The 25,666-nt window shown below is 40.9% G+C and overlaps 1 protein-coding gene across 3 annotated transcripts in view; it reads right to left on the reverse strand.

Moving 5' to 3' along the window:
• Positions 1-482: 482 nt before the first annotated feature.
• Positions 483-25,666, reverse strand: part of LOC107374098 (tumor necrosis factor receptor superfamily member 26) — a 64,721-nt gene continuing 39,537 nt past the window's right edge. For all 3 annotated transcript variants that reach the window (XM_054738493.2, XM_054738496.2, XM_054738500.2), the window contains one exon: positions 483-1,615. In XM_054738493.2, coding sequence (XP_054594468.1) covers positions 1,326-1,615 — 290 coding nt within the window. In that variant the 3' untranslated portion in view covers positions 483-1,325. The remainder of the gene's footprint in view (positions 1,616-25,666) is intronic.

Genomic DNA, 25,666 nt, shown 5'->3' on the forward strand with positions numbered 1-25,666 from the left:
CAAAGCGGAGCCTCACCTCTTACATCAGGAAGAATCTGCGTGTTTCGAGCGTTATCCGTTCTTTCATAATCCGTTGTTGGAATTGTGATCGGCAGAAGCTTTTACGGTTCACGCCTCACTTTTTTTACAGCAGCGGCCCAAAACGATCTCTTAACATATGGATGTTCTGCTTCCTGATCACGTGATGTGTGACGTATGCGGAGGAAGATCGGCTTTAGAGCTGAGATGTTTGTTCTCACGGTGCGGGGGCTCGTTCCGATGCCCACACAGTAAAAAAATGCAAATGACGACTTTAATCGTCTTTGGCAGTGAACGAGTTAATTGATTAAAATAGGACTGAATCTAAAACAAATTGGATGGCTAAATCTGGATTAAGATTAAAAAGAAGCTAAAGACTACGACTAAAATTACATTAAAGTTTCTGGGTGGATTGGAAAGTACATAGGGTCATAAAAACCAGCTCAGTTAAAGGAAGACTGAACAAAGATTTGCAATGCTTTTACTTAACATTTGAACTAATCAACTTACAGATAAACAAAGAGTTAACAAAGAAGCACTAGCCACTAGTTCATGAAATAAACATGAAAACAATTAAGACAGTCATGTCACAGTTCATTACAATAACCCAGGTGAAAAACTCTTACAGTCTCACACATGGAAACTGTACTTTTGTAAACTAACATTTGGCTTAAAATACTGAAAAGTACCGCAAAATAAGATATAGTACTACATTAATTTAAACAATTTATAATATAAATACCTTCATTTGTTTTGAAGAGGTTCAGAAGTTCATGATCAGGGTGAGTGATATGCTTGAGGCTGTATGCATTTACCTTTAAATGATCTACTAGTGATCAGTTCATGACATGTGTTCATGAAAAAACTCATTCTCACATCCCATCACTCATTCACCCTCACAGGTCATTACACACCCCCCCCCCCCAAATGCGCACACACTGGAAGAGCCAATGTTGACTTTACAATAACTTCAGCTACATAATTTATTGACGGTAAAACTGAGCCCTTTTCTTTTGACCTTTTAGTAGAGACTGCACTCGAGGGCCTGATTGCCTCAGTAACAAACCTTGAGAGTAGAAAAGCCTCTGAGCTAGACGACATATTGGAGATAAACATCCAGCTCCTAACACAGTTCTGTTCAGTCAAAGCTCTAACCCTGTGACCTTCCAGAACAGCTTTGTTCATTTCTAAAAAAAAAAAAAAAAAAAAAAAACGTACTGTCTCCACCATGCTGGATGTGCTTACATCAGTGGCCCATGGCCTTCAAACATCACTGGAGGAATAGAATGTTTTGGTTTTAATGGCCATCAACTCTCAAAGCAGTAATAACAATTTTGAACTGCCTTGTCCTTTATCTTCTCAGCTGTTGTTCTTTGATTAAGGTTGAGTAAAATCTCCAGCAGGTCATTCAGGCTGGCCTTTCTACCCTCTTGCTCCACCCAGATGTTCATCAGCTCATGGATCTTGTCTCCATAGGGAAGATGCTCTTTGCTTTTGATGTCATTGTCCGTTAGGCCAAGATCACGGAAGAACCTCCGGTGGTAGTCTATATCCAGATCTATAAAAAACTCAAAGCAGGCCTTAAGAGATGCGATACCTGAAAAACAAACATGAAACATCAGGGACTCCATCACGGTGAATAGTTGATGTAATAAAAACCTGTTTTCTAACCAGATGGGCTGACATCCGCTATGACCCTAGTGTTAAAAAGCTTTTTTCCAAGTAAAATCCATCAGAAGCGACTGGACCAACTTACATAATACTATGAATACAGTTGCTGCTCTGGTGTACCATGATTGGGATATATGGGAAAACCACATCTCATGACTCACGGTTTCAGTTAGGGCTGCTCAATTCATGGAATTTTAATCCTAATTATGATCCGAGTTTTGATCAATTATAAAACCAAAGCAAGCCAATTATTTGCTCCTCCCTCTTGCGCTGCCCCGAGTTGCTAATCAAGCGCTCCTCCCCACAGTGTTGCTGTTGGGTATTTTTATATCCTAAAATGAACCACACAGGAGAAAAGGGTCAGTAGGTTGGATACTGCGGAGAGAGGGGCTCAGAGCCTGTTAGGCCCTGCTCCAATCAACTCTCTGCACCACAGCTGGTTTTATTGAAACACAGGGAAAAAAGGACGAAGAACAAGCCATCACTGTCTACACTTAGCCAATAACAGTGTTGCTTCTACCTAAGGTGGGACATTCCAAAAAGGAAGTTTTAATTTATGACTGACAGCCAGAAACTCAGTAACCATGGATACCTGTTGCCCGACAGGCTATTGCCCAACCCCCATGCTTATCAGCTGCATACCAGAGCCAAGAGACAAAAGGAGAAAGAACTCTGTGGCTTACTTCACAACATAAGATTAACATATGATTACTTAAAAAGGAACATTTAAGACAGTAATACATTAAAACCCCTAACATCTCCTCACTGAAATGACTCTAAGTAATGAAAGATAAACTAAACAAAACTTGAGAACTTTTATGCCTCTTCAATGATAAAAGTCAGAGTCATACCAAAATATAAGTAAAAATGTTAACTTTTACTTAGCTAATAAGTGTGTTAAATAGAACCCTAGTAGAGATAAATGTAAAAAATAGAATGTAATAAGTAAAATAGAAAGTAATAATATAGAAAAATACATTTTCATACCAAAAGACTTGAGTAAGATCTTAACAACCCAAAGATCAACCATAAAAACTAAGTAATTAGGAATTATGATATACCTTACCTGTGCAAGATTTAGAATGTCCAAACAACCTGACGATTCAAGCTTAGCCAATAACCAGACATCAACACCTATATGTTATGTTGTGAGTAATTTAATATAGGTGTATCCTTATGAGGCCAGAACAGTCTCAATAAGAATTAAGTCACACAACGTTTTCCACAAATGCACACGTTCATTCGGAAATCCACATTCTGTGTTTCACAAATATAATTCGGAGGAACACAAATGCACACGCTCATTCGGAAATTCACACTCTTTGACTCATAAATATAATGTGAAAAAATAAGTCACGCAACATTTTCCACAAATGCACATGCTAATTCTGAAGTTCACACTCTGTGGTTCACAAATATAATTTGTAAGAACACTTGTAATATAAACTCAGATCATACGAATTGCTGAACGTGCATTTACGAACAGCTTCTCATTTGTGAACCTTTCTGCGTTTGTGAGTGAAATCTGTGTGGTGCATTCACGGACAGCTTCTCATTTGTGAACCTTCCTGCATTCGTGAGAGAAATCGGTGTGCTGAATTTTGAGACTCTCCTAACGTCGCAGGTCAACAAACGTCACCATTGGCTAATGAACCTGTCAATCAAATATATGCTTCTGCCAGGGCTGTTCGCTTTCAGCCAATGGCTCCTTATGTTACAGAACAGATCTGCTGTGCGCATAAGTCGGACACAATTTCCTGCATGTGTAGCTCGGGGGTGACGATGGATGAAGATATCGCGTTAGCGTTCATACTTGTTTAATTTTCAATTTTAATTCTGGTGCCTGTTAGCAGCTGCAACACATCCTCACGTGCTTGTGGATATCAAATATCGAATATGAAAACATGACTGTAATAATAAGTAAAGGTTAGCAGCTGTAGCTTCAGTGTGCTCATAGGAAACATGACAAAAGAACACAAACCACATTTCTCTTTATGGCCTATATAGTTGTCATCATTAACGTTACATGATTTACAGAATACATGTGACCAACTAACATTTCATGTTCTACCACCGGATGTTTGGATCAAAATATGAACCAATCAGATCTTAGATCAGGTGAGAGCCAGGCGTTTCCCATCATGCCCAAGGTTTTGCAGCCAAGGGAGAACAACTGCAGCGCCTTGCTCCAAAATCTGCGGCCGCCTTGATCTCAAGTGGTTATCGTTGCCTACGTATGCATGACGTCAGAGCAAGTCGGCGTCAAGTCGGACACAAATCTAACCGGTTACATTACATTACCAACGCTCCACCATATGGGTGGCCTCTTAATAATCTTATTCAGAAAAATTATGCATTTTTACTAAGTGAAAGCAAACCCGTTAGGGGCAGAGACCTCTTGAAGCTCATATTAAACATTGTCTGCAGAGAAGGTAAGAGAAGCTAGTAAATCATCAGGCCTATTCCATGGGAGTGACTCTGAAAAGGAGCAAAAGCTCCAGCTCTTTATCTTGGCAGGTGTCTCTATTCTCCTGTGTTCAGGCTTTTGGTTACATCAGTTACTTTTCCTTTTAATGAGCTGCATATATTTCTAACACAGCCTTCAGTGACATCAAGAAAAAAAACTTTTTAATTGTAAAAGACATTATTCTCATTCTAAGAACAAATGAACAAACTGTGTGTGGGTATGTGTGTCCAGTTGCAACTTAACACAGACTCAGAAGCATAGAGAATCTTCTCACAACACCTAATCATCCCTGGATCAAAAAACCAGTAGATAGAATCTTGTCATGTTATTCCATTTAATAAGTAGATGGACGGAGGTATAGTACAAGTTTTCAAGTGTAATGAAGATGATCGCAGGGTAACACAGTTCCCCTTAAATGTTGAGCAAAAATTATGAAACGAGACAAAATTCAAACAATAACATGTAAAAATAAATGGATCTCCTGATAAGTAGGTGCTTCACCTTTAAATGTTTTTATTAGAGCTGGATACACAGGAAGATGCATGTTACTAAACCAACACTAGCAATGATAGCACATTTACATTTTGAAGAATTGTAGCATAGATGAAGTGAACAGCAGCCTTTTCAAATACATTCCTGGTCTAAAATAAATCAGGCTGACAAAGACTTTAAGGAAATACACAACTATAAATGAATTTAGAAATCTATTTTGGGGTCTATCCTTTAGCATTTCATATTTACAAAGGCAAATCCCTTGAATAACAATATACAGTACATTAACCTTAAAATGGACCACTCCTTCACTTTTTAACTTCCTTCCTTCCTGTCTCATTAATTATTTTCTTTCTTCCTAACTCCCTACCTTCTCTCTCCTTCCTTCTTCACACATGTAATCATCTAGCCTCAAGTAAGTTCTCAACATACTGGACAGTGTGAAGATATGTGTCCACTCCCAAAAGAGTCTGAATGTTTCAACGGATTAATGTTGTCCTGCAGTTCCAAAATTTCATGATCTGTAAGAGGACTGTCCAGTACAGGGACACTGATCCCAGGATGAGGTTCAGTCATGTATCCATTCTCCTCCCATTCAATCTCTGGTACCGGTATACCCTGGAAAAGGAAAGTGTGTATGAGCATTGTGCATAATGAATCTCAAGAAAACACATTTAATAAAGCCCTATCATGACCTTTTAACAATTACTTAACATCAATGATTTCAGGCAGAACCTAGCATCTCCATTATTTCATAAATTATTATTTTTTTAATTAATGGGCTACTTTTATGTTAAAACAGCAGTGAGAATATCACATCTGGAAGGTCTAATGCCTTGCATTTTGAACTTGCAGATGTGTCATGACTTTGTAATGTCATGACATTATAGTTGAGTGTCCATTTCAGTAGAGGTGCACACAAACAGAACTGTAATTTCAACAGCCATTTTGTCTTGAATCCAAGAAGCATAGAGCAGAGGTAGATTATCAAAGTGTTGAACATTTGATTTATAGTTAAGGATCAACTTGACATGTGATCAGTCATTTTAACAGAACATACATTTGCCCCTGGATCAGAAACAGGATTCAGAGCCTGGCCCAGATGCCACAGCTGATTTGGTGTCATGTTTTCCTCTGTCCTGATTGGATGGTTGTCCCACGCATCTCTAAAGACATCCAGGCTGGCCTGGATGCGAGACAAGAAAATATAGTGGCAACAAAACATGTGAAGGATGTTACTGATGTCGAGCAAGTCTTGGTCTTCCAGAGAGTGCAGGATGTTGTAATATAGACCAGTCACACTCATGAAGACATCACGCCACAGGCGCTCGATCCTGGATTTGGAGGGGGATTAAATAAAAGAAAATTATAATATACACACACATTTACATGTCCATACATCCGTTTTCAACTTGAGTTATCTTTTGAATGGTCGCAGGAGGACTGGTGCCTATCTCTAGCAGTCAAAGTGTGAGACGAAGGGTGCACCCTGGGCAGGTCAACAGGCACAGGCACGCGCGCACAGACACAAAGCTTCCAAATTAGGTTAAACTCACCGTTGATTGTGTACACTTTTTCCTGCAATGAAGCTGTTGGTGTCAGTTCCACGAACTGAGAACATTAATTCTGCAACACCTACATTTTCTCCGCCATGATCTCCTCTCACCATGAAAAAAAAACATTAGAATCTTGCTTCAAACATTTTTAATGCACATCTATAACAATCTACATCAATTTGAGTCTCACAGAAATTTCCTTATGTACCTTGCTACTAAGTGAGTAAACAATGTGGCATTATTAACCCTCTGCTGGGGAAATATTTTTTGAAAGAGGGAAATGTTCAACCCCCCCCACCCCCCTAGATTTTACTATATGACCTCAAATGGCATGTTATCTTTGGTCAATAACACACTTTAGGCAAAAGCAGATTTGTAACAGGGTAACAGAGGGTAAAGTTGGGAATAACATGAATACCTCAGAGGAAAGCCATGCTCATTCACAGCTTCACTGAAGAAGGCAAGGTGGGTGTCTGCCCGGTTGTTGTCAGCTACCTTCAGGTACATGATCTATGTAATTCAAGCACAAACACTCTCATATGACACATTTTTATAGGGGTCAAAACAATCAATTACCAAATGAAAGGTACAACAGCCATACAATAACATGTTAGATAATTAAATAAGTTAAGATCTGTGAAAACCAAAAATAGCAATTATCTTCTATGAAAATATCTCAGTTATTAACGTTCATGCTTTGGAGCAGAAAAAGTGCATGACAAATATTTCAAGCTCAGTTCGCTCCACTCTGATGGTCACCTGTTCCAGCCAGATACCTTCTTTCTAGGCGTTCAAAGTCGGAAACTCGCTGAGTAAACTGGGTGCTTAGAGGAGTATCTTCAGTTGTTTAAGACTGAGGGTAACGCTGCACACGCTGATTCGACTAGCATGGATGCTAATGATGTAAACATAAAAGAGGGCTTGCTTCGTCTCGCGCGCTAACGCCGCAAAGCACTGTGGGATTAGTAGTCTTATTAGCAAAATCGCCCGGCGGGCCAGTTTAATATTATATATTTGATATTTGATTTCGCGGGGCAAATAAAAATAGACCAAGGCCTTGAGTTTGACAACCGTGGCCTAAAAAATGGTACCTAGATACGCTAACTAAACAAATGTTCACTTGAGTTTAGCTTGATGTTAAACTAGATGAAGAATGGACCAGACTTCACGTAACGTCTGGACTGAATTTAACATAAAACATTTTACTTGATCATGAAGAACGCTTCTACTCATAATTCTATAACATTGCATAAATTACAACGAGGGAATAAGATAAAACTATTACTCACAGATCGTGACCGGTCCATCCTGCTCTGCCGTGTGAACTGCAATGCGCATGCGCACAGCAGATCTGTTCTGTGACATAAGGAGCCATATGATTGGCTGAAAGCGAACAGCCCTGGCAGAAGCATATATTTGATTGACAGGTTCATTAGCCAATGGGGACGTTTGTATACCTGCGACGTTAGGAGAGTCTCAAAATTCAGCACACCGATTTCTCTCACGAATGCAGGAAGGTTCACAAATGAGAAGCTGTCCGTGAATGCACCACACAGATTTCACTCACAAACGCAGAAAGGGTCACAAATGAGAAGCTGTTCGTAAATGCACATTCAGCAATTCGCATGATCTGAGTTTATATTACAAGTGTTCTTACAAATTATATTTGTGAACCACAGAGTGTGAACTTCAGAATTAGCGTGCGCATTTGTGGAAAATGTTGCGTGACTTATTTTTTCACATTATATTTATGAGTCAAAGAGTGTGAATTTCCGAATGAGCGTGTGCATTTGTGTTCCTCCGAATTATATTTGTGAAACACAGAATGTGGATTTCCGAATGAACGTGTGCATTTGTGGAAAACTTTGTGTGACTTAATTCTTATTGAGACTGTTCTGGCCTCATATATCCTTGATTTATTAAGCTAAACTACACTCCGGTACCTCAACCATCTAGGCCAGGTCAGTCTTCATCAGGAACCTTCTGTTGGAACAAAGTATGATTTAACATGGTATTCATGATAACCCAATGCAAGAAGAAACACACAAGATGATGAAAAGTCTAAGGTGAGGAGTTGGACAGTTGTGAATTTCCGTCCCATTCACACTTGAATCTTCTTTATGTCCGTCATTTCCTCCTACAGCTGCACAGAGGCCTCCTTCTTAAGCAAAGAGGAGCTCTAGCGCCATTTGGTGTTCCACTGCGATAGTGCGAAGAGCTGCCTTCTCAGGATCATCTGCCATGATATTGATGCCCCATCCATCGCTGTACAGAGTTTTCATCCTTTGTTGTCAGAGAATGGCTTGTAGGCCTGAACAGGTTTTAAAACTCTTCGTCGTAGATGATTGGGTCTTTGTGTTAATGCATTTTTTTAATCACAATTGTCTATTTTTTACTCATTTAATTTTTTTTTATCATTTTCTAAATTCTTTTTTATATTTTTACATTTTTTGTTTTTGTGAAGTGCCTCGTGATTCTTATCTTGAGAGACGCTATAGAAAGACGACCCTCTGTGTGGATCCGGAGGTCAAGGAGGATGTTGTCAGCCTCAGGGGTACTCGGTCCGGTAGAGAAGACCCGCGTAGAACCGATCCTCTGGTCCAGAGATGTCACAGGGTACACGGTGTCGAGCGTCTGGCTTAACTCTGAAGGAGTTTTGCGTCAGCTGGTTACAGTTGCGTTTATTCAAAGCAAGACTATCGGCGTGACAGAACGCTTAGTAGAGACTTGGACGGCCGTCCCTCGTCTCCTGGTATGGTTCAAGAACTGAACTCACAGCTGCGGGATTTGGTTTTAACAAAACCCTCAGAACACGCCCTCACAGCATCAGAAAGCTTGTTGTCATGAGGTAAAGACGTGAGATGGTTTACCCTTTACCCTGGATACCCTCTGCGTGAGGTGGTTAAACGTGCAAGATGACCTTCTGGTTTACTGAACACACATTATGGATTATCATAAATAATTATTACCCAAAGGATAATAAGTCATTTCAGTAATTAAAATACATTTATACTGAACCAAGATTTATGATGGTTGTAATAACAGTAATAAAGTCAAGAGTTTATTAAAATTATTATTGTGAAACTTGAAGTGTCCTTCATCTTGGGACGGAACAGCAGCGGATGAAGATGGTTTCAGCAGACATCACGGCTCCTGGCGGGTTAATCTGGGGCAAAGTTACAGAACGACCCAGCTTGACCCAGCTGGGAAAATGTGACCTTTGTCACAAATTAGAGGCCATTTATGACACTACACCTCATCTCCTGCCCAGGCTTCATGCACTGCAGTGGAGGCTGAGTGCTTCTCTGCATCAGTCACAGGCTGTGTGCTCAGGCCCTTGCACTTTGCTGCAGGTGTGTTGGTGTAGGATGAGATGGAGGAACTGGTGTTGATGTCATCTGTGTCAATATTGTCATTGATCTGAGCCAAGTGGGCCACAGAAGCGTTGTGTTTTTTCATCAGCTCATTTATGTCCTCCTGGTCCTCCTCCATCCTGGACTGCAGGTCATTCTTCCATCTCTGAAGACAGCTCAGCTGTTCCTCCAGTGTCTGCTTAGCTTTGGAGATGCCATCCATCTGAACGTGCAGGTCTTCGATCTCCACCTCCATGGACTTTCGAGCTTTCACGGCTGCTGGACAGGTGAATTCAGACTCCTCCAGCTGGTTCTTTAGTTGGGCGATCTCCCTCTTACTGGGTGCGTTGTTCATTCTGTGGTCCAGCATGATCTGGGCATCAGCCAGTAGAGCCTTTGTCTCAAGCCTGATTCATGCTTCTCCGTCTGCGTCAGTGCGGAGACACGCAACGTCCTTGCGGGCCTGCTGGAGAGCTCCGCAAGGACGGATGGAGTCGAGCTCTCTTTTCTGAAAATCCATCCGTCGAGACGGACAATGCAAGCTTGTGATTGGTCAGGACGCCGCTGTCGTCTACACCGCCGCCATTGCGCCCTCAAAACATAAAGATAGCCGAGGATAACTAGCAGCAGACTCGGAGCAGCTTGAAGAATACCTCGCGAAAAAACTCTAAAAGCATGAACGTTTAATTCCCCGTGACTGGAGGAGTGAAAAGATGCGCAGCAAGCGTTTTATTTGTGGACGGAAATGACAGAAAACGTGGGTTTAGAGGTGGCGAGCGCATGAAGAGGTGGAGGAGGATGAGAGACAAATATGTCCGTGTTAAAAAGTCTCTTATACAGGGAGTGCAGAATTATTAGGCAAATGAGTGTTTTGTCCACATCATCCTCTTCATGCATGTTGTCTTACTCCAAGCTGTATAGGCTCGAAAGCCTACTACCAATTAAGCATATTAGGTGATGTGCATCTCTGTAATGAGAAGGGGTGTGGTCTAATGACATCAACACCCTATATCAGGTGTGCATAATTATTAGGTAACTTCCTTTCCTTTGGCAAAATGGGTCAAAAGAAGGACTTGACAGGCTCAGAAAAGTCAAAAACAGTGAGATATCTTGCAGAGGGATGCAGCAGTCTTAAAACTGCAAAGCTTCTGATCATCGAACAATCAAGCGTTTCATTCAAAATAGTCAACAGGGTCGCAAGAAGCGTGTGGACGAACCAAGGTGCAAAATAACTGCCCATGAAGTGAGAAAAGTCAAGCGTGCAGCTGCCAAGATGCCACTTGCCACCAGTTTGGCCATATTTCAGAGCTGCAACATCACTGGAGTGCCCAAAAGCACAAGGTGTGCAATACTCAGAGACATGGCCAAGGTAAGAAAGGCTGAAAGACGACCACCACTGAACAAGACACACAAGCTGAAACGTCAAGACTGGGCCAAGAAATATCTCAAGACTGATTTTTCTAAGGTTTTATGGACTGATGAAATGAGAGTGAGTCTTGATGGGCCAGATGGACGGGCCCGTGGCTGGATTGGTAAAGGGCAGAGAGCTCCAGTCCGACTCAGACGCCAGCAAGGTGGAGGTGGAGTACTGGTTTGGGCTGGTATCATCAAAGATGAGCTTGTGGGGCCTTTTCGGGTTGAGGATGGAGTCAAGCTCAACTCCCAGTCCTACTGCCAGTTTCTGGAAGACACCTTCTTCAAGCAGTGGTCCAGGAAGAAGTCTGCATCCTTCAAGAAAAACATGATGTTCATGCAGGACAATGCTCCATCACACGCGTCCAAGTACTCCACAGCGTGGCTGGCAAGAAAGGGTATAAAAGAAGACAAACTAATGACATGGCCTCCTTGTTCACCTGATCTGAACCCCATTGAGAACCTGTGGTCCATCATCAAATGTGATATTTACAAGGAGGGAAACAGTACACCTCTCTGAACAGTGTCTGGGAGGCTGTGGTTGCTGCTGCACGCAATGTTGATGGTGAACAGATCAAAACACTGACAGAATCCATGGATGGCAGGCTTTTGAGTGTCCTTGCAAAGAAAGGTGGCTATATTGGTCGCTGATTTGTTTTTGTATTGTTTTTGAATGTCAGAAATGTATATTTGTGAATGTCGAGATGTTATATTGGTTTCACTGGTAAAAATAAATAATTGAAATAGGTATATATTTGTTTTTGTTAAGTTGCCTAACGATGCATTTCCTTTGATTATATCTAGAACGGGGGCAGTAACCAATCTATCCTTAGTAAATGGATATGTACCAGAGGATTTTAAGGTTGCTGTAATCAAACCTTTACTTAAGAAGCCTTCTCTGGATCCAGATGACCCAATGAATTATAGACCAATATCTAACCTTCCATTTTTATCTAAAGTCCTGGAGAAAATAGTGGCCATCCACGTATGTGAGCATTTAAACACTAATGCTCTGTTTGAGGAATTTCAGTCTGGTTTTAGAGAGTATCACAGCACTGAAACTGTGTTAGTGAGAGATACAAATGATATTCTCATGGCCTCAGATAAGAATCTTGTGTCTGTTCTAGTCTTCTTAGATCTCAGTGCTGCTTTTGACACAGTAGATCACAATGTTCTTGTAGAAAGGCTTGAACATGTTGTAGGTGTTACAAGCCATCTTCCCAAGCTAGCCTCACTCTTCTAAAGATGTTACCGTCTAAGGGTTGACTTGTATTTCTATTTGCGTGGGCGTGACACCAGCCACTCTTTAAAATGCCTGCACACAGTAGAAGCTGATTAGCAATCACCGCTAACCTAGACTCTGGTTCTGGCACAACAAACTTTATGCAGCTCAAGGGAGACTCAGTTTACTCACAATCCATGTCCATGAAGCTTATGTACGCTTCAGGTGAAGACTCTTGCCAGCTGTTCCTTTTATGCTGAGGAGACAACTGACTTTACCTGTAGCCTAGGATGGAGGAAACAACTTATGTCAATAACACCCTGGGATGGAATTTACAACCAGCATCTCACCTTTGCTCGGTTACCGACAGGAGGAGACCCCACTCGTAAATCCTTTTTTCGTTCCACGAATCCGAGGAACTAGGTTTTATTTCACACAGATGAAAAAAGAATAATAATCCAACCAAAACCCCAACACAGCGGGTTAAAAAGTGAAACAACTCTTTGCCAAATAAACAGAGCTATAGCAAAGTTGAGCTGAATAAGCTCTCCAAAAATGACACTAGGCCAGATTATCACAGACAAAAAGCTCAAAGCAAAAGCTTCCTTCTTTCCATCTCTGTACCTCACAAACTCTTCCCATCAAAGTCCCTCTCTCCTAAAAACTCTCAAAAGCCTTTCTCCAAAAAGCTCAGTCCATGACTGACTGACTCTCACTCATCCCATCAAGCTCATCCCTTGAACAGACCCAATATCTTCCTTTCATTCACACTGTCCCCTCCCTTACAGTCATTTCTTTGTTTGCTGCTTCTGTCACGAACAGAACTCAGAAGACCCGTAATGACGCCAAACACAGTAAAAGTATATAAAAAAATATTTTATTACCAGAGGAGGGCGAGGCAGGAGACAGAGTCAGAGGACAGGCGTGAGTCAAAACCAGATCGGCACAAGCAGGTACAGGGAGCAGGCTGGAGACGTGGTAGAAGACAGGCGAGGGTCGTGGTGGCAGGCAGAGTACAAGGCAGGGGTCGGGAGAAAAACAAGGTCCGGAGGCTCAGATCAGGCAGGGTGAATGGCTAGAAGATCTACCGGCACGAAGTTTTCAATAATCTGGCAGAGACTGGGTAGCTGGATAGTTCTTTTATAGCAGGGGAAGCAGGTGTGTGAGATGAGCTGAGGAGTCAGGAACATGTGAAGTGGATGAAGCTGATGACAGGAACAGGTGAGAAGAATGGAGTTGATTGTGGTTGCAAGGGGAAACAGGGCTTGTCAGGAGCTTGGTGAAGGGACCAGATGAGCTGAATGAAGGTGAAATGAGGAGGCAGAGGAGGGTGAAGGATGGGAGACATGACAGCTTCAGACTTCAGACTTCCTGGTCACGTGTTCCTCTTCTTATTGTTACTTCTCCAACGGCCCCGAAGAGACCATAAATCTTAGATGTCATGATGTCACCTTTTCTTCTCCCAGTCTTAATGGTCATCTCCAGCTGGTCAGTAGAGGGAGACGTGTGGTTACCCCTCCCTTTTCTTCTGCCCAGGATCAAATGGTCATCTCCAGTATTAGCTGGACAAGAAGTCTTATTTATATGGTTATAGCATCTTGACCAACTCCGCAGAGGATAAAGGATAACATGCATGCTTACTCCCAACATCTGGTCAGGTCAAAACAGGTTATATCCATAACATGAATAGTTGAACCATATCAGCAGAGTGAAGGCACATCACTAATTTACGACACCACAGTTCAGGCGGCTACTGCCTGGACACACACACACACACACACACACACACACACACACACACACACACACACACATACAAAAATGATAAGGGCTTGGTTTCACACACACACAGATACACCTTGTAGAGCCTAGAATTGATTTCACATAATGAGAGACATAATCCAGACTTCATTCCATACCTTAAAAAGTCTGATTATACTCCACACAAAGTAGGGATCAAAGGAACAGCGTTAGGCTGGTTTGAATCCTACCTGTCTGACAAATTTCATTTTGTAAATGTACATGACAAATCTTCTTCATACTCCAGGGTTACTTATGGAGTACCACAGGGTTCAGTGCTTGGACCAATTCTTTTTACTATATATATGCTCCCAATTGGTAAAATCATTAGACAGCATGGGATAAACTTCCACTGTTATGCTGACAATACTCAGTTATATTTATCCATTAACCCTGATGAACCTAATCGGTTGGGTAGACTACAGGCTTGTCTTCAGGACATAAAAAATTGGATGACCCTAAACTTTTTGCTTTTAAATCAAGACAAGACGGAAGTTCTCATCTTTGGACCAGAAATCCAGAAAAGGAAATTGCTTAGTCAATCACCTGACCTGAATGGCATTACATTAATCTCCGAGAACAAAGTAAGGAACCTTGGTGTTATCTTTGACCAGGACATGTCATTCAAATCCCAGGTTAAACAGGTTTGTAGAATTTCCTTTTTCCACCTTCGGAATATTGCTAAGATTAGAAGCATCCTTTCAAGGAGTGATGCTGAAAAACTAGTTCATGCATTTATTACATCAAGATTGGATTACTGTAGTTCATTACTCTCAGGAAGTCCACAGAATGTAGTTAAAAGTCTTCAGCTTGTCCAAAATGCTGCAGCTAGAGTTCTGATGAGAATTAAAAAGAGAGATCATATCTCTCCTGTCTTGGCTTCCCTACATTGGCTACCTGTTAAATTCAGAATAGATTTTAAGATCCTTCTTCTCACATATAAAGCTCTTAATAATCAAGCTCCATCATACATCAGTGATCTGATTGTTCCATACGTTTCTAAACGAGCACTTCGCTCTCAGACTGTAGGTTTACTGGTGGTTCCCAGAATATCTAAAAATGGGATGGGAGGCAGATATTTTAGTTATCAGGCTCCTCTCCTGTGGATTCAGCTCCCAACCTTAGTCCGTGAGGCAGACACCTTGTATACTTTTAAGACTAGGCTTAAAACATTTTTATTTGATAGGGCCTATGGTTAAAATCTGATGTTAGCCTAGATCAGAACTCTAGCTGCAGCATTTTGGACAAGCTGAAGACTTTTAACTACCTTCTGTGGACTTCCTGAGAGTAATGAATTACAGTAATCCAATCTTGATGTAATAAATGCTTGAACTAGTTTTTCAGCATCACTCATTGAAAGGATGCTTCTAATCTTAGCAATATTCCGAAGGTGGAAAAAGGAAATCCTACAAACCTGTTTAACCTGGGATTTGAATGACATGTCCTGATCAAAGATAACACCAAGGTTCCTTACTTTGTTCTCGGAGATTAATGTAATGCCATTCAGGTCAGGCGATTGGCTAAGCAATTTCCTTTTCTGGATTTCTGGTCCAAAGATGATAACTTCCGTCTTGTCTTGATTTAAAAGTAAAAAGTTTAGAGTCATCCAATTTTTTATGTCCTCAAGACAAGCCTGTAATCTACCCCAACGATTAGGTTCATCAGGGTTAATGGATAAATATAACTGAGTATCGTCAGCATAACAGTGGAAGTTTATCCCAGGCTGTCTAATGATTTTACCAATTGGGAGCATATATATAGTAAAAAGAATTGGTCCAAGCACTGAACCCTGTGGTACTCCGCAAGTAACCCTGGAGTATGAAGAAGATTTGTCATGTACATTTACAAAATGAAATCTGTCAGACAGGTAGGATTTAAACCAGCCTAACGCTGCTCCTTTGATCCCTACAACATGTTCAAGTCTTTCTAAAAGAACATTGTGATCAACTGTGTCAAAGGCAGCACTGAGATCTAACAAGACTAGAACAGACACAAGATTCTTATCGGAGGCCATAAGAATATCATTTGTAACTCTCACTAATGCAGTTTCAGTGCTGTGATACTCTCTAAAACCAGACTGAAATTCCTCAAACAGAGCATTAGTGTTTAAATGCTCACATACTTGGATGGCCATTATTTTCTCAAGGACTTTGGATAAAAATGGATGGTTAGATATTGGTCTATAATTCATTGGGTCATCTGGATCAAGTGAAGGTTTCAATACAGCAACCTTAAACTCCTGTGGGACATACCCATACACTAAGGATAGATTGATTATATCTAGAATGGGGGCAGTAACCAAAGGAAATGCCTCTTTAAATAATTTGGTTGGGATTGGATCCAAAATGCAAGTTGAAGGTTTAGATGAAGCTAATATTTTTGATAACTCTGAAAGCTCAACTGGATCAAAACGGTTCAAGCACAGATGAGGTTCTACAGTCACCTCTGATGCTGCCTCACTTACTGAGGAAGAATAAATCGCATTAGGGAGGATGCTAAAGATTTTGTTTCTAATAGAATTAATTTTACTTGTAAAAAATCCCATGAAGTCATTGCTGCTGAGGGTTAAGGGAATAGAGGGCTCAGAGCTATGATTCTGTGTAAGTTTAGCAACTGTACTGAAAAGAAATTTAGGATTATGCTTATTCTCCTCAATTAGTGCTGAGAAATAAGCAGTTCTAGTTTGTCGAAGCTTATTTTTATAAAGCACAAGACTATTTTTCTAGGATAGGTAGGCCTCCTCATGGTGCGTAGAGCGCCATGTTCTCTCCAATTTGCTAGTTTTGTTTTAAGGCTTGTAAATGAGAATTAAACCAGGGAGCCAACTTCCTGTCCCTAATTACCTTCTTTTTTAAAGGGGCAACACCATCTAATGCCACACATAAAGAGGAATTAACATGATGAACTAAGGCATCAATTTGTGAGGGGTTAGAACTGAAAATATTGCCCTCTGCTACATGCCTCTGAGATGCTGAGAACAGTAAAGATGGAACAGTTGATTTAAAAGATGCAACTGCGTTGTCAGATAGAGACCGACTATAGTGAAATTTACTTTCATGTCTCGAGAACTCAGTTATAAAAAACTCAAAGGTTATCAGAAAGTGGTCCGAGAGGACTGGATTATGTGGAAAGATTGTTATTTCCTCACACTCTATGCCATAAGTCAGCACAAGGTCCAATGTATGATGGCAGGAGTGGGTGGAGCTATGTATTCTTTGAGTAAAACCAATTGAGTCCAGGATATTACTAAAGGCTACATTGAGGCTATCATTTTCAATGTCCACATGAATGTTAAAATCCCCCACTATAATGATCTTATCAGTATTTAGCACCAAATCAGATAAAAAAATCAGAGATCTGATCCAAAAACTCAGAGTAAGGGCCTGGTGGACGATATAAAACTACAAACAAGAGTGGTTTTACAGTTTTGCAATCTGGATTAGGAAAACTAAGAATAAGATGTTCGAACGAACTGTAGCTATTAATCTGTAAGGGACTGATTAATAAGTCCGAATGAAAAATGGTTGCTACTCCTCCTCCTCGCCCTGTACTTCGAGCAATATGATGATTTAAATAAATTGAAGGAGTCGACTCATTTAAGCTAACATAGTCCTCTTGCTGCAGCCAGGATTCAGGGAGAGAGAGCAAAGAAATCTGATTATCACAAATCAAGTCATTAACTAACAAAGTCTTAGAAAAAATGGATCTAATGTTCAACAACCCACATTTAATTTTTCTAGTTTTCTGCTCAGTTGAATTTGTTCTAATATTTATGAGACTTCCATGATTTGCTTTATTAAGCCTGCTATTTAATCTGTGTGATTTTGGTCGTGGGCAGGACACTGTCTCTATGGGGTAGTGGGTGGGTAACAGTACAGAAGCTGACCTGGATTGGAATGTTTATTATGTGAGGTGCCTTGAGATGACTCTTATCGTGATTTGGCGTTACATGAATAAAATTGAATTGAATTGAATAAATTGAGCAGAAATGGGGTTTCCATATATCAAATGGGACTTCATCTGTGCTGTGACTTTAGTTTGCTTATTCACAACCTGATCACCACTTCGCCAGATGGCACCCCTCGTGAGCGACACAACGTAAACAAAAATTATTGACAAAATGCTGAGGGACAACTCTTATCAACATCTGTTTGAACATAATCTATGGTATAATTATGCCAAGATTATGCCAAAACAGAAAACTAAAACCAATTGCTATGTGTGTTCCATTATGCTAAACTCTTTCCATAAGCAGACCACATATGGGAAACCAATGACAATGGGTGATGGTACATGTTTTCTGTTCATGACCAATTATGGATAGCACCCACAAAAGACAGAGAATCTAACCTACAGGGCCTCTGAGTGTAACAACTCCACATATTACAGAGAACCTTCCAAGGACAGCCCTGCTCTCAGCTATGTGTCAAATTGCCTCACTGTCAACCTCATCAGCAATACTAGCAGCCTTGATGTGGCTATACTTGCACAGGATGACCCAACTCCATTCAAGGTTGTTGGTGGTTGTGTGGCAATGGTCTGGCATACTCATCTCTACAAGGTAACTGGAGCAGTCTTTGTGCACCCATCTTTGTGTCAGACCATACCTTCTTATTCTCAGTAACGCATGTGGAGATTCATCACACCCGGAAGAAGAGACAAGCTGCGTCTGTAGCAGTGTTAATTTTGTTGACAAAATATTTTCATCTTTTTTTTCATCACGAAAATATATTTACAGAAGAAAATGAAACAAAATTTCAAAATAAAAGCTTGGAAAAAGACGAAGACGATAATTAAATTGATTGAAACTTTTAGTCATCAAATGAAAGACGAGACGAAAATCCATGATGACGCTCTCCTACATGGCACTTTATGGTGCTGTGCGACTATTGTGTTGTTGTGAGATGTGAACGTAGTAGAAGACAAGGGGCGTGGCGTGCCGTGAACGTGAGAGAAGACAGACCCCGAATAGTATAAAGCGGCAGGTATGCGCGGCGGTATGCTAAACATAGCTCACTGAATATATCGACGGCATAAGAAGAAGGAGTAGAGGAAAATGTTAACTGCTGGGCGAAAAAGAAGAGAAGATTTGTGGAGTCATTTTTCTTATGATAACATTGCTAACAAAACTACATGCTGAGAGTGGAAAGAACACAAAGAATCTGAAGAGGCATCTAAAGAATGGCCACTTCGCCATTTTCTCCGAGGTAAATCCACTTAAATGTACACGTGACGACCCGAAAAGTAATATACAGGCAAATAAAACTGTATCAACTCTGTCATGTTGGGATAAAAATTCGGAAGTACCGTATTTTCACGACTATAACCTGTGTTATTAGGGAAATAGCGGGCGAGCAGTGTTGATGCATGATTGCACATGCGCCGTGAGCGGTTCTGGTACTTTTTGGGTCGCAGCCGCTCGCTGCACGTGCGCTCTAAACCAGGACTAGACCAGTAAAGTGAAGCATGCTTTTGGCTGTTTATAATTTTCACATTGTCTGGTTTGCACTGATATGAACCGAGTCCCGAGCCTGCACAGATGTTTTACCGGTTCGTTTTATAACGATATATATATATATATATATATATATATATATATATATATATATATATATATATATATATATATATATATATATATAATGTATGAAATCTCAAAAAGCAACAGGTAAATCATTGTTAGAAAGTCAATGTTTTAATTTTGTATTTTTATTTTTTTGCAGTTGCAGAAAACCATTGCTGATGGTGGCCAACCAGCTACCAAAAAGGCAAAAACGTCCAACCAGAACATTGAGGACGCATTTACGAGTACTACAAAGTACAAGAGTGATGCCAAAGAAAAACAAATTAAAGAAGAGGCTATCGCTACATGGATTGGATGTACAGGATTGCCGGTCACAACAGTAGAAGATGAGGATTTTATTCTGATGATGGAAAGTTTGGATAAGAAGTTTACTGTGCCAAAGAAAACCAAGATAAGTAATCTAATAGAAAAATAGTATGAAAACAAAAAAGCCACATTTAAGAAAAGACTGTCTAGTGCCAGAAAAGTATGTACTGGGACTGATCTGTGGACTAAAAAGGGACTGACAGCATCATTCCTTGGCACAAGTTGCTGCTTTTTCTGTGTTGAACAACAAAAACCAGAACACTTACTGCTAGCTCTTGAACAACTTGACCATCCACACACTGCCCAGTCCATTAAGGCTTGTGTGGAAAAGTGCAAGAATGGGGGATCCTAAATGAGAAAGTTCTCACCGTAATAACAGACAATGGTAGCAATATGGTGGCAGCATTCAAACATAGTGCTCCAGAAGATGAAGATTCCAGCTCCGATGATCCAGATGCATCCATCCTAAGTGAAAGTGATTCCAAGGAGACAGAAAACCTGCAGTGTCAGGACATGGGCATGGACAGGATGCCATGTGTCGTCCATACGCTGCAGCTTGTTGTCCACATGATAAACAAGGAGGAAAGCATCAACAGAGTCTTGAACAAAGTCCGATCAATCGTGAAACTTTTTCGCAAGTCATCAGTCGCAACACAGAAGATTTTGGATGAGTGCGGCCTAACTGTTGTGAATGACTGCCCCACACGCTGGTCAAGTACTTGTGAAATGGTTGCACGTCTCCTCAAAGTTAAAGAATCTGTTTGTGAAGTAGCAAACGAGATGGGATGGGACTGCTTGCTCTCGAGTGAGTGGCAGAAGCTGAAGTCAATGCAAGAACTTTTGCAGCCTTTTGCTGAACACACACAAACTCTTCAGAGTGACACAATGTCGATGTCATTAACACTCCCTGCTCTCTTTGATTTACTCAGCCATCTGGCAGATGTGGAACAAAACACAAGTCGAGATGTTGCTGCTCTAGCACGTAAAATGGAAGGTAATGTGAACCAGCGTTTTGGTTGGGTACTTGATCCCTCAGATGACACGTTTTCCCCACTTGTAGCAGCTGCTTGCTTTCTCAATCCTACTGTGTGTCAGACCCTCCTCAATGTGGCTGATGATAACATTCAGGAGCTGCTCAAGCAGGCAGAAGGGTATGTTGTTCGGTGCTCTCAGACACAGGAGAACCACTCTGATCTGGAGGAACTGAATGGACCTGAACCGGCACCACCCGCCACCGCCTCCTCTTCATCATCTGCCTCCTCCTCCTCCAGACAACCAGTCTTTAGGTTTCTCTCCAAATTCGGAGCAAAGCCTAAACCAAAGTCTTCCAAGTGTAGTGTTAGACAGCAGATAAGCCAGTATAAGGAAGAGCTCTCACAGTCCATCACTTGTGAAACGGGAATGGAGTTTTGGCTTGGAAAATGTGACACATTTGATCACAGCCTGAAACCATTAGCATTAGACATATCGGCAATGCCAGCTTCTCAATCTTTTGCAGAAAGAGTGTTCAGTATCACAGGTGACCTCACTAGAGGGGAACGCAACGGAGCAAAGGTCACACTAGCACGAAGTGCTTTTCTCAAAATGAATCGCAACAAATAAACTGTCCTCTTATTGGAAACAGTGAACTACAAACTGAAGACTGTTTGGTTGAGCCTGTGTTGTAACAAGTGAATATCTACAGACTCAGGGTTAACATGTTTAAATTTGCTGTTCTTGTAAATTCTTGTTGTGCAATTGCTAAAAAGAGCACGTTTGTAATTTCCAGTGTGCTTTTTGTTTTTTATTAAACACGTAAGTGTTATACATGTTAAGTGTTTTTTTTATTCAAATATTCTATGTTCTTAGCTGTGTGTGCTATATCTGATCAGTGGTGGTCAAGAGTTTGGACCCTGTGTGTTAAATTACACTAGTTTTTCCGTGCTCTATACAAAAGTAGGAAATTACTTCATTTGAAAAAACATATGCATTTTTATCGACTAAAATTGGACAAGACTAAAATTAATTTTTAGCCAAAAGACTAAGACTAAAATAAAATTAAAATTTCCTGTCAAAATTAACACTGATCTGCAGTGCCCACCTTCGCACCACATGACTCCATCTGGGGAACTGATGTGCCCGCAGAGTTCAAGCACTGGAATGATGGACAGAAAGTCACACTCTGTTCCCTGGTTGGGAGTAGGAAAACGTATGCTCTTATTGGAAACAGTGAACTACAAACTGAAGACTTTTGTGAACCTATCCATCGACATCAACGAAGAACAAAACGAAGAACTTGAATCACATGCCTTATGGTCCTCCAGAACCATCCGGTTCTGGACGTGCGGACAGCAAAAGAAGGCGGAGTCTGTGTTATAATAGGCTCCTCCTGCTGTTCTTACATTCCAGGTGAAAATGACACCCACGTAGAAGAAGCCATGGAAGCCCTCAGAAATATACACGGTGCCATGGCTCGAGACAAGACTGGACAATCACACTGGGACCTGTGGTCATTGCTGACTACTGGCTCATAGTGGCACCTGCGCCTCAAATGTTTAACACCTTTCATAGTTATTTTCATTCTATTTTGCCTATTTATCACATGCATGGTTCCATGTTTAAAGTTCATGGTTGTTAAAATGTCGTCTAATACTTTGCTAAATGACCAAAAGCTACATGCTGAAGATCCTCCTGAACCAGAATCTGCTGTATAAATATATCCACAAGAGGTGTTAATCTGATGTTCCTTAGGTTATTTCTACCTTAATTAGCACACGTATTACTCGATAAACTGGAGGGAGATGTTGGAGTTTTTAAATACCATTTATCTTATATTATGTGTGACCATGTACAGTAGGTACATGATGTTTGTTTCTCGTTCTGATGATTCACCCAATTCATGCTGACAATTCACCCACATTTACACACAGTCACCCACAGTTTTGTGTCTGGAACATTATGCTTCAGTTCCACGTCACGTTGCAGCTGATTGAACCATCTTACCACACCACATCATTGTAATGTGTAACCCCTCCCATGTGTTCCGGTGCTTAATAAAAATGAGCCACGCAGGGAGAACTTTGGAGTTGGCACTGGAGTGGAGTTACGACTGTGTCCTGTTTAACTTCTCCATTGCTCTCTCCCCTTTGCAAAGCTAAAAACGACAATATTCGTTTCTGGGTGATTATTACATTAGAAAGGACAAACCTTAATACTCATACACATTATAATATAACTGTTAAAAACATTTCCATTTCACAAAGAGTTAACCCCTCTTTGTATCTGAGGGAAAGTGTGACCATCTGAGGTATTTTGGTAATGCCCTTTAAACGTGTCAAATTCTGATTTGTACAAGTTTATAAATAAGGAAGGTCATTAAACAGAATTATTTGCGGATCTAATTCAGTTTCTAGCTGACTCCCGGTCCGGCCAAAGCGGTGAACAAGCTTTTTGAGACCATCCTATCTTTTGACATCAGGTCAAAGCCTCTCTGCAACGCTTGTGAGTGATTACAGACACAACGGCTTTGTTGTGACCCCCTGGATTGCTCGGGGATCTCCACACAAGGGTGCGTAGACTCGGCACAAATTGTGTCAGATGGTTTTATAAACAAATCTCAAGCTTATCAAACATACCGCCAAACTGATTTTACAACCCAGACTCCACAAACTTTCTCAGATACGTAAAGGTTTTGCTAAAACATCTAGCTTCCATTCCAGCATTTGATTCATACCCTGTCTTGTATAATCATTGGTTTAGGGAAATAGAAATTATTTCCTTTTTATAAACTAAACTTGACGCTGTCTGAATTAATATGAAGTGTGTTTCTGGTCCCTGAATAAGTAAAAGAAACTAAAATCTTCTGATTAAACATTCAAAGATCAATCAGATTCATCCTTTAATACACACGTAGCCAATCCTTAAAGTTACATAAATTAACGTAATTTTACAATATTATGTTTTATTTTCATGTGAAAAATGAATAATGATGAAATGGATGAGGGGTACCAATGGTCATCAGCCAACCGGTGCTCAGCCACAGGCATGGTCAAGCCCATCTTCTTCTGCTCCAAAACCAAGGAAAAGAAAAGGCCCAAGCTCACCTTTCCTAACTCTGACAGTGGGTGATTTTTACATTTTCATGGCCAACCTGATGTTTTCAGCAGATTTAACCACGGGTTGGTCAGATGCTGCTGTTGCCTATCTTTGCGGGAATGTGCACAGTGTTGGATAATGCATTTTTTCCCCTCTTCTGCCTGGACTGAAGTTGCCGTAGGCCACACGCAGCCCTGTGTGCAAAATGTGGCCCCTCATGGAGCGCGAGTCCAGCGTATCGAGAGGGGCAACACTGTGATGATGTGGATGGCTAATGTTTGAGGACGGACAAATTGGGTAAATGGCCAGAAAAACTCAAAAATAGAAGTGACTGTTCCGGTCCTCACTGTGTGGGGGGCTGGATGTTCCTGCAGCCTGGGGGACCTCCGACAGGTGGGGTTGAGGAAAGGCCAACACCAGCTGTTCTGGGATTTTCCAGAATTCACAGATGGCCAGTCCACCACCGTTCTAACATCATATTACGTCAGTAAACTGGCACTGAAGGCCCAGTTACCAAACACACCTAAAATCATGTCATGACCTTTATGGGTTTAAAGGGCACAGCCATTTGCTCCGCCACCAGCCTGGCTCTGATTTGTGACATAACCCACTGGGATCCCAAAAAACTGACAGCCTCTACTTGGGAGTACTTATCTTTCCAGATCTAAATGAGCTTTTTGATCTAAATTTTGGTAGTTACTGACATAAACATCTCATTCGGTGGGATATGATGAGATTAGATTTAAGTGCTAGGACAGAAATAGTAAAGATGGACCTGCTCCCCTGATTTTTATATCTTTTTATTTCACTGCCTGACAGGATTATGGATGCACATTTCATTGCACGGGACAGACTGATACCACGATTTATCTGGGCAGGGACAGGCCCACGGATAAAATTTAAGACACTCTAACTTAATAAAGAACAAGGTGGCCTAGCACTTCCAAATCTGAGGCAGTACTACAATGCTTCCCAAATGAGGTTAGTTGGTGCTCCCCTGAAATTGAGGCCCGATGGAGACATGTCAAATTAACTCAAGACCAGGACCAACCTTAAACACGTTTGGGGGACAAAATTGTCAGAGAAAAATGGGAACTGCATAGATAAAGCACTTTACAAATTTGGAAAGAGGCAGTAGATAAATATAACTTGATGGATGCTGTTAAACTTTTGATCTGGCCTTCCAGGACTTCACGCTTTTGACCAGGTATGAAAGACCCTACCTTTTTACATTAAAGGGGCAAACTCAACACTATGTCAGATTGTAGAGGGCAACACCTTTAATACGTCTGAAAAACTGAAAAGAAAATTCAACCTTGAAAAAAAGAGTTTTATTCATATATTTCCAAATTAGACACTATTACAACAATGAAGTAAGGAAGGGTGTCCTACCCAAAATAAATAATATTATAAACAAATTTCACTTGCTCACAAATACCCACCATGTAGTCAAATGTCTCTGAACTGTGTAAAAGGTTGCAGAAACACTCCGGTACTGACACCTTTTACGTCAAGTCAAAACGGGAAAGGGAATAGTGTCTGGACGTTTCAGAGGACAAGTGGCCTTTGATGTGTGTGACACAACAAACGTCTTACAAACACGAAAAGATGGAGGAAATTTGACCCAGTTAAGATTCTTTATCACACCCCATATCCACAACAAATAAAAAGGAGAACAGGGGCAATGTTGGAGACAGTAGCCCTTTTTAG

Source organism: Nothobranchius furzeri, chromosome 17 (assembly GCF_043380555.1).
Source record: "Nothobranchius furzeri strain GRZ-AD chromosome 17, NfurGRZ-RIMD1, whole genome shotgun sequence".
NCBI lineage: Eukaryota > Metazoa > Chordata > Actinopteri > Cyprinodontiformes > Nothobranchiidae > Nothobranchius > Nothobranchius furzeri.